Below are 11,600 nucleotides of genomic sequence, written 5' to 3'. Positions count from 1 at the left end.
TCTCTCTCTCTCTCTGTCTCTCTGTCTCTGGTCTTTGTTTCTACCTTTATATCTCTCTGTCTCTGTATTTCTCTCTCTCCCTCTGTCTCTGTGAGTATGTCTGGGTCTGTACTCCTAAAGAGAGCAGTTATACTGGGCAATACAACCCAATGGTCTCCTTTTAACTTGATTGTACCTGCAAGGCCCTCGTCCTTCTGTGTTAGAAGAGATCAGGATTTCAAAGTTTTGAAAGTTTTGCTGGTTAGTTTTGGCCAGCTGACACAAATTAGAGACACCTGGAACAAGGGACCTCAACTGAACTGCCTTCTCTATCAGATTAACCTGTGTGCATGCCTGCAGGGGCATTTTCTTAAGGCCTGATATGGGCGGGCTCACCCCTTGGCAGGTGTTCCTGGGTTATCAAAGGCAAGCTGAGTCAAGAGAGTAGCAAGCCGACTTTCTCTTTGCTGTTTGCTTTAGTAGTTGGGGCCTCCAGGTTTCTGCTTTATCTTCCTGGGTGATGGACTGCAAGCTAGCTGTGTGAGGAAAACTGCACTTTCTTACCCAAATTGCTTCCTGGTCACGGTGTTCTCGCAGCAACAGAAAGCCAAGCTCTACAGAGGGTCATAACTCAACCTGCACCACGGGGTTTAGCTCGGGATGTCGATGTTTCTCTGAATAACTTTTCTGCAAATAACTCATTTTTCTACACACTACACAAAGCAGAAACTCTGTTGTAAACTCTTTCCTTTTGTATGCCTGCTGTGAGTCAGGTGACCCTGAGATAAAAACACAAGAATGGAAAGGTCACAATCCTGTAATCAAGTCAGGAAACCAGGGGAGCTGAAAACGCTGCTGGTATCATATTACTGCATTGTTGGTTCTGGATTGCCCTCAGCAGGCTTCTGACTTCTAGGCTGGCTTGTCATTTAGCCACAGCGAATACGTTTTCTTGCAGCTAACACACTTTTTCTCCCTTTGAGAACAATATCTAAAGAACGAAAGTGAAAATGAACCATCAACCTGTTTGTACTTTGAAGACTGTATTAGTGTTTAAGTATGCCCCGGGTGTGTAACTTTGTATGCAAACATTCTAAAGTCAGTTGTGCTTATTAGCAGTTCAATATGGCATGTCCTCTGAGCTCTGAAGAAGCAGATGACAGCTTTTTAAAAATAGTTAGTATACATTTCAATTCTCCCTCACATACACACCCAGTACAGTTTTGACTGTGAATTTATTATGTAAAGCCTTTGTTATGTTGATGTATGATTTTTTTTTTTTTTTTTTTTTTTTTGGTTTTTCGAGACAGGGTTTCTCTGTGGCTTTGGAGCCTGTCCTGGAACTAGCTCTTGTAGACCAGGCTGGTCTCGAACTCACAGAGATCCGCCTGCCTCTGCCTCCCGAGTGCTGGGATTAAAGGCATGTGCCACCACCGCCCGGCTGATGTATGATCTTTCTGTGCCTGATTTGTTCATGACTTTTATCATGAAGGAATGCTGGGTTTTAACAAACCCTTCGTCTATGACTATTGAGATTGGATTGTGTTCATTCAGCTGAGGTGCTGTACTGTGTCAAACCGTTTTTGCCTCCCTAAAATGAATCAACTTGATCGTGTTGCATTCCTTTTTGATGTTTTACTGAGTTTGATTTGGTAGTAATGTTGCTGGGAATTTTGGCATCTTTTGTTAGGAATATTAGTCTATAGCGACAGTTCTCTGCCTGTGGGTTGCCACCCTTTTGGGGCTCAAATCACCCATTCACAGGGGTTGCCTAAGACCATCAGAAAACCCAGATATTTTACATTAGCATTATGAAATAGCGATGGAAATTTTATGGTTGGGGGTCACCACAACGTGAGGAACTGTAGTAAAAGGTTGAAGCATTAGGAAGGTTGAGAAACCACTCCTCCACAGCTTCCTCTTGTGATTTCTGTGGTTTTAGTAAGAGGGTGGTGCTGGACTAATTTAATAGGTTTAAGGGAATCTCTCTCTTTTAATTGTTGGAAATAGAGGAAAACTGGCCTTAACTGTAGGGATCTTCACTAAGAAACTTCGGGACATTTCCGTTTGAAAGGCAGTTACAGGAACCACAGAAACGGCCTAGTTACCTGGGACACTACTAAGGACAGTGATGTCTAGTCCAGGAGTGGAACTTGGTGTATGTCAAATTCCCGGATTCTGTTGTTCTTCAGTTCCTGTTTCTAAGTTTGCTTGAATTTCACTTACTGTGCATGGCTATCTTGCCTGCATGTGTACATGTGTACCACATGTGTGCCTGGTGCCCGAGGAGGCCAGAAGAGAGCATCAGATACCATGGAACTGGGTTACAGACAGTAGTGTCAACCACCATGTGGGTGCTAGGATTAAATCTGGGTCCTCTAAAAGATCACCCAGTACTCTTAACCGCTTAGCCATCTCTCCATATCTGTGTGTGTGTGTGTGTGCGCGCGCGCACGTGCGTGTGCATGTGTGTATGTGTGTGCACGCACATATGCATGAAAATACTGGTATGACATATTTATAATTGTTGCATGCTAGCTCTTGGGTTTGCGAAATGAAAAAATAGGTTAGAGTTGATGATGATAGGTTGAAAAATAATTTGAGACGCCTGAAACCACCACCAGTATGGTGGCAGGCAGGGCAGACATTAGGCACCAAGGAGGAGAATGTTACAACGAAATGATAGAAATTGAAGGCGAAGCAAGTCTAGTTGGTAAGGCCCAAGCTATGTCTCCACAGCTCCTTTGTTAAACCATAGAATAGAGTTGGACCAGGAGAGCACTAGATAATTCAAATAGAAAGATTTTATAGGCCAATGCTGAAGTCTTCCAGGACCATAAATGAGACCTGTGGATAATGATGTTAAGTGTAGTATTTGGTATAAAAATGAATTCCACATATCTGAAACACTCGCAGGGCAGGCCTGGTCGTGACAGTCTGTAAGCTGCTGTGGGAAGCTGGCAGGCTCGAATGTCAACAGCCCAAGATACAGGAAATGAGATTACACAGTTCAGCCTAGCTCTTTAGTGGGGAAAAGAAGCACAGAGATGTCAAGTAGTGGCTTCCCTATGTCATAGCCCAGAAACACTGGGAAGAATAGAAGAAAGCCACCAGTCTCTGTATTAGTACCAAGGTCCGAAAGCTATTTCTGCTATGAAAAAGGACAACTTGTGTTTACTTATTTCCTTTCTTTTCCTGTCTGAACGTGACTTAGCTTTCTAACTCTGGCCCTTAGAGTCTTCATCCAAAATGTGCCTATCACACGGTATGGTGGTGAGCGCCTGAAATACTAGCACTTGGAGAATATGGGAGCCAAGAGCAAAAAGTCATCCTGGCCCCATAGTGTGTTCAAGACCAGCTTGAGCTACAGAGAGCTTATCTCAGTGAAGTAAAGTAAAATTAGATAAACGTAAAACACCACACCTATTCTACATGCTATGGTACGATTCGCGAGCCGGGTAAGGGGCTGGAGATTGAAACACACAAATGCAGAGAGATAGAGGCATGGGTCATCCTTGAAACAAGAATGCCCCCTTTATTGTCAGCTTATCTAGGGCTCTGGCCATGCTCCAGCTCTCGGGATCTTTCAGGTGCAGACCCACCAGAAACCACTCCCCTGCCATCAGGGTCTCGTGCTCAGAGCAGCTGCAGGCTGCTCAGAGCAGAGGAAAACAAGTTGTTTACAGGTATTCAGGGTCTGGGTGAGTCCACAGTCCCCAACAGATAAGCATTTAAAAAGTATGATGTACCTGTGTAATTCCAGGGTCATAAGGAAGAAAACATTAATAGAATATATCAGACGATAGTGTGGATACAAATACAAGAGGATTTTTGTCATGACCTGGCAGAAGATGGCTGCACCATCTTCTTTTGAGTCCGTGGAATATTCTATCTTGCACCAGTTAGTCTTTCTAGGTAAGGTCAAATCCAAAGAGCCGATAAGATAATGAGTGTGTGGCGACAAGGTTTTAGAGAAAGAGGAAGTTATGTTACCATGGTAACTTTACAGCGGCTCTCAACCTTTACTCAAGAGAGCTGGGTTTCCTGTATGGTTTTCCATTTGTGCAGTGAGTGGTCTTCGCCGCCACTGAGAATCTGGTAAAGTAACTGCCGAGGCTTAAATCTCCCCAGTAGATTTCACTGGAGAAACTTGACAGTGCCCACAGGCAGATTCTCTTCTTACAGAAGGACAGAAAACCCCCGATGTTTATGTGAAACCCGGTTACCTGTATTTCAGCTTCAAAGGATTCATAGAGAAGTGAGAAACAAAAGAATACGAACGCCTTTTAAATGCCTAAAACATACCAGTGCTATGGAAAGTCTAGAATATATTTGTAATAATTATAGCCATGTTTGGGAGTTTAGGTGTGCCTGCTATTCACCCTCAGCATAGTCTGAAGAAAATATCTCACAGGCCCATGTATTGGGGATGTGATAGCCAGTTGATAGATTTCAGGAAACTTATTCATAAGAAACTATTGGAGGGGGGCTGGAGAGATGGCTCAGCGGTTAAGAGCACACTGGCTGTTCTTCCAAAGGACCTGAGTTCAATTCCCAACAACTACATGGTAGCTGACAACCATCCAGGGAGGAGGGGGGTCATTAGGGGTCACGCCCGGGAATGATGCACTTTTGTCCCCTGACCCTCTTCCTAGCTTGCACACCAGTATGCAGCACTGTTCTTCCACGCTGTATCCACATGCGCCACCTTACCCTGGCCTAGAAACAACGTGGACTGAACCCCTAAACTCTCCTCCTCTGAGGTGTCTTCCTGGAAATTTTGTCACAGCAAGGGAAACCCTGGCTGATACAATTACCTTCAAATTCGTGTTTAAACTGCTGTTTTCAGTTGAGCATAGTTGATCCTGGCACCTGTAGTGTTGATCTGGGAGCGCTTCTTCTTGGGGTGTAACCTCACAAATCCCAGGGCGAATGTGGAAGTTCCAGGTCAGCCCCATCTCTGGAAAAACTGTACCCCATGATCAGCTAAAGTCAGGAAGTGATAAGCTAAAACTAGCCTGCAGAAAGCGGGGAGATACTAAGTATTGACAAGACTCCTTGACCAAACCCCTCGGGACACGCTAAGTACTCAGCTGTGCTAGGTAGGCCTTCATCTGTGGGCCTTTGCTAGGCCTGGACAGACCAGCATTTAAAAAAAAAAAAAAAAAACCTTTTCTGGCAGTCTAGAGAGTGTGTCAATCTCTCCTATCCTGATATCTGAACTTCCTGTCTTGACGTCAGCACTGTTAACTCTGCTGTCCCCTTGATGTCCTCCACTTCATAACTCTTAATTCCTCAGGGGTCTTTATTATGTTTGAAGTCGAGCCTAGTTCTATCCTGAGATTTATTTTCCTCTGTTGGACCCTAGCGTCCAATCACCGAGGAGGAGGAGTCGCCCCAAGAGACCATCTCTCATATCACAGCTGATGTAAAAGCATGAGGATTTTATTAATTCTGTCATGACAGGGTCTTCCACAGAAGGAAGGGGGTGCCTGAGGGTTGTTCTTTAACTATTATGATTGGCTTATTCAAAAAGGCTATTACCAATAATTGGCTGGAGAGTGGTTGCCAGATCAAATGAGGTAAAGGGAAACTTCTGAGGGTCACTTTGCCCCTTCCCAGGGACTAAGTCAAAACATCAGTAACTGAGACAACACCTAAGGCTTATCTTGCCTTAGGGAGATGGAAAGTTCCCAACGTCTCAGTACGTGCATGTATAACTGTTCTGTCCTTGGTTCCCAGGGGAGGAGGGGAAGTACTGAGAGTTGTCAGAAATGGCTTCAGAATTGTCTTAAAGTTCTACACCTCTAGTTGTTCCCAAATAAAATTTATTCTGGCTTCTTCTATTCACTCTACTGTTACCTTCCAATATGATGTATATATAAGTATCTTTATTGTCTATTAAGATGTCATCCTTATAAGTACACACTAATATAAATTAGTGTAGTTCTAAAGGTAATTTCACATTATTCTCTTTATATAAAGATTTCTACAGCATTATTTATGAAAAAAATTAAAAGAATTTGAATATGTATAATAGCACACAAATTATGGTGCATTCATCCATAGAGATACAGATCATGAAGTATTCATAAAGAGTTATTGTAACCAATAGCATTCTTAAACTATGGCTATGAAAAAAAATGATACAAAATGCATAAAATTATGGCCTCCATGAAACCTTTGAATGTTTAAATTGTATTTTTTAAAACACAGATATGTGTTCAAATGTGCATGAACACACATGACTGAATTAACAGCAGTATGTTAGAGAATCTTGCTGGCTATGGTAGCTCACACCTTTAATCCCAGTACTGGGGAGGCAGAAGTGGGTGGACTTATGTGAGTTCGAGACCGGTCTGGACTGTTAATAAATTCCAGGATAACCAGGGCTACAAACTAGAGAGACCCTGTCTCAAAACGAAAGATAGAAGCCAGGTGTGGTAGCTCGTGCCTGTAATCTCAGCCCTTGAGATGCTGAGGCAGGAGGATGACAAATTTGAGGCCAGCCTAGGCTAGAGAGTAAGACCTTACATCAGATGGGAAGACCCCCCAAAGTCGGAATTCCTGGTTACAAAGATGAACTGCCCAGCTTGAAAGGGTGGTGACTGAATGAACGTGGGAGCTGAAGAGACAGTCTCTCTCTAGAGCAGTGGTTCTCAACCTTCCTGATGGCTGCCATCCTTGAACACAGTTCCTCATGTTGTGACCCACCCCCACCATAAAATTATTTCCATTGCTATTTCATAACTAATTTTGCTACTGCCATGAACCATAATATAAATGTGTTTTTTTCTGATGGTTTAGGGCAACCCTGTGAAAGGGTCAAATGACCCATGGGGGTCACGACCCACAGATTGAGAATCGGTGTGCTGGAGGCTTTTGAGCCCAGGGCTTTCCAGAATCTAATTAGAGAGGGTAAGAGTATAATGGAGCCTTAAGTCATTTCTCCTCCACCCTCCCATGCAGTGACAGTTATGATACAGGAGGGTACTAATACCCTGTCATGTGTGTACAGGTTTACCATGCCCTGTCTGTGTTAATTTGCATATGACTCTCCAAAATAACGTTTGTTTTCTTATTACAAGAGATAGTGTGTTTCCACTGTAAGAAAACAAATAATCAATAAAAATGCAGAAAATTAGAAACAGAATTTGCTGAAACACCACTGTGGCAAAGACTAAAGGCACGAACCATTTCGGTATTGTGCTGGCCGGGTTTCTGTCAACTTGACAGGAGCTGGACTCACCGGGGAGAAGAACCCTCCAGTAAAGAGTGCAGCCATCAGACCAGCTGTGAGCAAGTCCGTGGGGCATAGTTTTGATTCATAACTGCATGGGAGGGCGCGGCCCGCTGTGGGCAGTGCCACCCCTAGGCAGGTGGTCCTGGGGACTATAAGAAAGCAAGCCAAGCAAGGCAGTAAACAGCGTTTCTTCTTTGTCTCTGCTTCAGTCCCTGCCTGGACTGCCCTCACTAACTGGGTGTGGTGTGAAAGTTCTTAGGTTTCTAAGAACTTGAGGAGTATACTAAGCTGTTCAAGGTCTCACAGCTAGTTGCTACTCCTGACAGAAGGAAACTCAAACGCCACCCCCCACGGCTTCCTCCCTGCCTCCTTCACCAAGCACGCCTGTGTGTGTACACGTGTTTCACAATTCTACTTTTGAATTCTTCAGTCTTAACCACATCATAAACCCTTTCCTCCCGCAAGTTCTTCTGCCCCGTGTTTGGTCCTCGCAACGGAAAGAAAACTCTAGGGCAAGTTTCAAGATCAAAAGTCCTGGGAGCTGCATGTGTGCAAGGGGGTGGGGTGGGTGCTCAACCATTAAATTTGGCACTGTGCTTTATTAAGTCACCCCACTTTAGTCCAGTATATTCATACTGTCATTTGGGCCATTAGTTATTGGTCACTTAATAATTGTTTTAATAACAAAACAGAGGGGTTTTTTTTTTCCAGATAAACTTTAGGAATTGCTGTCCATGTCCTAAAAACCTTTATTTTACTTAATAATGGTCTCAATACATATAGTGGTGATGCTGGCAAGTTTATCTGTAAATACCCTTAATTGTTTGCGTTTATTATTACTGTTATCTCCTAACTGTGCATACCTTGTAACTGTGACTTTACCACTACGTCCAGATGGGAAACTGTTCTCAGCGCTCATAATAAACTGGTAAAGCAGGGACCACTGTATTCCCACCACTATTTGCACAGAGGATTCCAACAAAAAAGGTTTTGCAAAAACCATTTGCAAGTCCTTTGGTAGAGATTCGTGATGGTAATCTTGGCTGTCAAATTGACTACATCTGGAACCAACAAAAACCTAGGCAGCTGGGCACTCCTGGGAGGAATTTTCTTAATCAGATCATTTGTAGCAGGGCAACCCACTCTAAATCTGAGCCACGCCTTCTGCCTTCTGGTGATAGCTCACATTCTAAAGAAAGTTGCTTTTGGTTTGCCTGCCTCCCCTCTTGACTGGTAAGCGCCTTCATTTCCTGTTGTGGTTGGTGTTAAACTCGGCTCCTTTAGGAGTCCAGTGTAGACGGAAAGCCAGCAGCTCTTCAGGAATCCCCCAGGGCACCAACTCCAGAATTTGACTGCTGCAACATCCCGCCTCAGAGACTGAACATCTAACCAGCTGCTGGCCTCTACTGGCATGAGTCAACCATTGTGGAACCCCCCAGGCCACATCCTCTAAGCCAGTGTAACAGATCCCCCGTGAATCCATATAGTCTAACATTTCTGTTCCTTTAGAGAAGCCTGACTCACACAGGACTTATTTCTGGAGCCCACAGAAATTCCTTTGGAAATACCTCAGCTCCAAGCTTGATGCTGCCTAACAAGAATCTGTGTTTTGTAGGTGCTGTGTCACCGAGAAGCACCGACGGGGACAGGGTTAACAACAAACTGAGCTGCAAGCCATATATGGAGAAATCCAGCTCGAGAGTTTCACAACGACTCAACGTTCTGCTTTCAGACTTCTCCAGCTGAGGTCAACTGTGCTTGGTGGGGCTGGTCACAAAGAACCCAAGTGCTTCAGATGTAGCTCGGAGGCAGAGCCCTTGCCCATCACAATCGACCCTGGGTTCAACCTTCCAGCACAGAAGAAAAGGTCTGAAAACAGAACCAAGCATTCTATCAGAACCCAGGGGCTCTGGGTTCTAGGTCCAACCGCAGCCAGAGGCATCATGCAGGCCACCCTTGCTATGATGGTCTGGATGGCTTCTTCCGTTTCTAGTTCTTCATATACCGCAAGTACTTTGCCAGATATAACCAATGAGGATTTCATCCAACAATGTGTTCAAATCCACAACCAGAACCGGTCCAGAGTGAATCCGACAGCCAGGAACATGCTGTACATGGTGAGTGTGCGAACAGTGTTTGTGGCACGCATCCATCAGAGGCAGCCTGCCTGTGCTTAGCTGGGTGTGAATTCTGGGTAATCCCAAATGTTTTGGTTGTTGTTGTTTTGCTTGTGATTGCTGTGTGCAGTACACTTGGAGTGTGATCAGAACCTACACAATGGATCCCTCCCTCCTTCCCTCCCTTCCCTCCTCCTTCCCTCCCTTCCCTCCTCCTTCCCTCCCTCCTTCCCTCCCTCCCTCTCTCCCTCCCTCCCTCCCTCCAACTCAGTCTTAAGCAATGCCACAGGCAGCATGAGCATGGTTCAGTTCTTTCTGGATACTTCCTTTTCGCCAGCCACGAGCCATAGACTTCTCCTTGCTGCCACTTCTTTTTCTGTTAGTATTGTGTGACAGTTCTTTCTGTGTCTTAAGGATTGTTTTTCTTTCTATCGTGTTCTGTATAAATAATGGTGACTTCATTATGATAATTTCTTGCATCATGCTTTGATTATATTCCTCCTATTGCCCTTTTGGCCTGTTGGTCCTCCGGCCCTCTGATCCTGTGCCTCTTCGGAATCTGCTCTATTTCGCTTAACATGGTGATCTCCAATCCATCCATTCTCCTGCCAATGTCCTGAGTTTGACTCAACAATACTCCACAGTATGTATAGAAATACAGACACACACACAAACACACACACACACACATACTTCTCTCATCCCTTCATCTATCTGAACAATCATATGTAACCCAGAGCTTGGATATTGCCAATAGTACCACAATAGACATGGATATGCAGATATCCCTAAAGTGTAGATTCCTGTAGATAGATGTGCCCAAAAATGCTATAGTGGAATCACATGATAGTCTTACATCTCTATTTTTTGGTGACCCTATATACTGATTTCCATAGTGACTGAACTAGTTTGTGTTCCTGTTAGGACTTTTCTCCACCCATGTCTTTGACGCCATTTATTTTCTGAATTAGATATTGTACTGACCAGGGTAGGTTGTGCTCTTACTGTACTTTCCCTTTGCATACCGCTGATGGCTAAGGATGTTGACCCACACTTCTTCTGAGGACTCTGTTCACTTCAGTTGTGTTGGTTGTTGGCTTTTTCATTCTGTTCGTGTTCAACACTTTTAGTTCATTTTGGAGATTAATCCATTGGCGGATGAGTATCTGGAAAACATTTTATGCCTTTTTTATCTTTTTGAGATACATGCTTTACCAGTCCTGGCTAGCCCGGAACTTGCTATGTCGATGAGGTCAGCCTGATGCTCTGCATCCCACCGTCACTGTTGTGATTAAAGGTGTGTACCATCACACTCAATTTCTCTGCCTCCTTTAGGATGCCACTTCGCTGTGGTAGTGCTGCCACTATGCCCATGGTTTTTAGCTGATGCAGTCTCACTGCCGTTACGTTACTTTTGTCATTTTCTCTGCCCGAGCTACTGAAGCCCTACTCAGAAAATGATCACCTATGCCTCACATACTGAAATCTATGCCAAAGCAACTAGTCAAAAAGAAAGAAAAGCTACAGATAGAAAAAAAGGAAGCAAAACTGAGGCACTGGTTGTGGTAGTTTCAGGTCTCATCTTAAGGGTTTTTTTATTTTTATTTTTATAATATTATTACAAATTTTCACCTCCTCCCCTCCTCCCATTTCCTTTCCCTTTCCCCCCATTCCCCCTCCCCCTCACTCTCCAGACCAAAGAGCAGTCAGGGTTCCCTGCCCTGTGTGAAGTTCAAGGTCCTCCCCACTCCATCCAGGTCTAGGAAGGTGAACATCCAAACAGACGAGGTTCCCACAAAGCCAGTACATGCAGTAGAATCAAAACCCAGTGCCATTGTCCTTGGCTTCTCAGTCAGCCCTCCTTGTCAGCCACGTTCAGAGAGTCCAGTTTTATCCCATGCTCCATCAGTCCCAGTCCAGCTGGCCTTAATGAATTCCCATTAGATCAGCCCCACTGTCTCCGTGGGTGGGTGCACCCCTCGTGGTCCTGACTTCCTTGCTCATATTCTCCCTCCTCCTGCTCTTCATTTGGACCTTGGGAGCTCAGTCCAGTGCTTCAGTGTGGGTCTGTGTCTCTATCTCCTTCCATTGCCAGATGAAGGTTCTATGATGATATGCAAGATATTCATCAGCGTGGCTATAGGACAAGACCAGTTCAGGCTGTCTCTCCTCAGCTGCTCAAGGAACAAGCTGGGGGGGACATCTCCTTGGACACCTGGGAACCCCTCTAGAGTCCAGTCTCTTGCCAACCCTAAAATGGC

At 44.6% G+C, this 11,600-nt stretch overlaps 1 protein-coding gene across 2 annotated transcripts in view; it reads left to right on the top strand.

Moving 5' to 3' along the window:
• Positions 1-11,600, top strand: part of Glipr1 (GLI pathogenesis related 1) — a 33,764-nt gene that overhangs the window by 4,415 nt on the left and 17,749 nt on the right. For both annotated transcript variants that reach the window (XM_050135575.1, XM_050135574.1), the window contains one exon: positions 8,838-9,339. In XM_050135575.1, coding sequence (XP_049991532.1) covers positions 9,166-9,339 — 174 coding nt within the window. In that variant the 5' untranslated portion in view covers positions 8,838-9,165. The remainder of the gene's footprint in view (positions 1-8,837; positions 9,340-11,600) is intronic.

This window comes from Alexandromys fortis, unplaced genomic scaffold (genome assembly GCF_014885135.2).
Source record: "Alexandromys fortis isolate MF-2015 unplaced genomic scaffold, M_Fortis_MF-2015_v1.1 scaffold_24, whole genome shotgun sequence".
Classification (NCBI taxonomy): Eukaryota; Metazoa; Chordata; class Mammalia; order Rodentia; family Cricetidae; genus Alexandromys; species Alexandromys fortis.
This window is presented reverse-complemented; position numbering and strand designations above follow the sequence as displayed.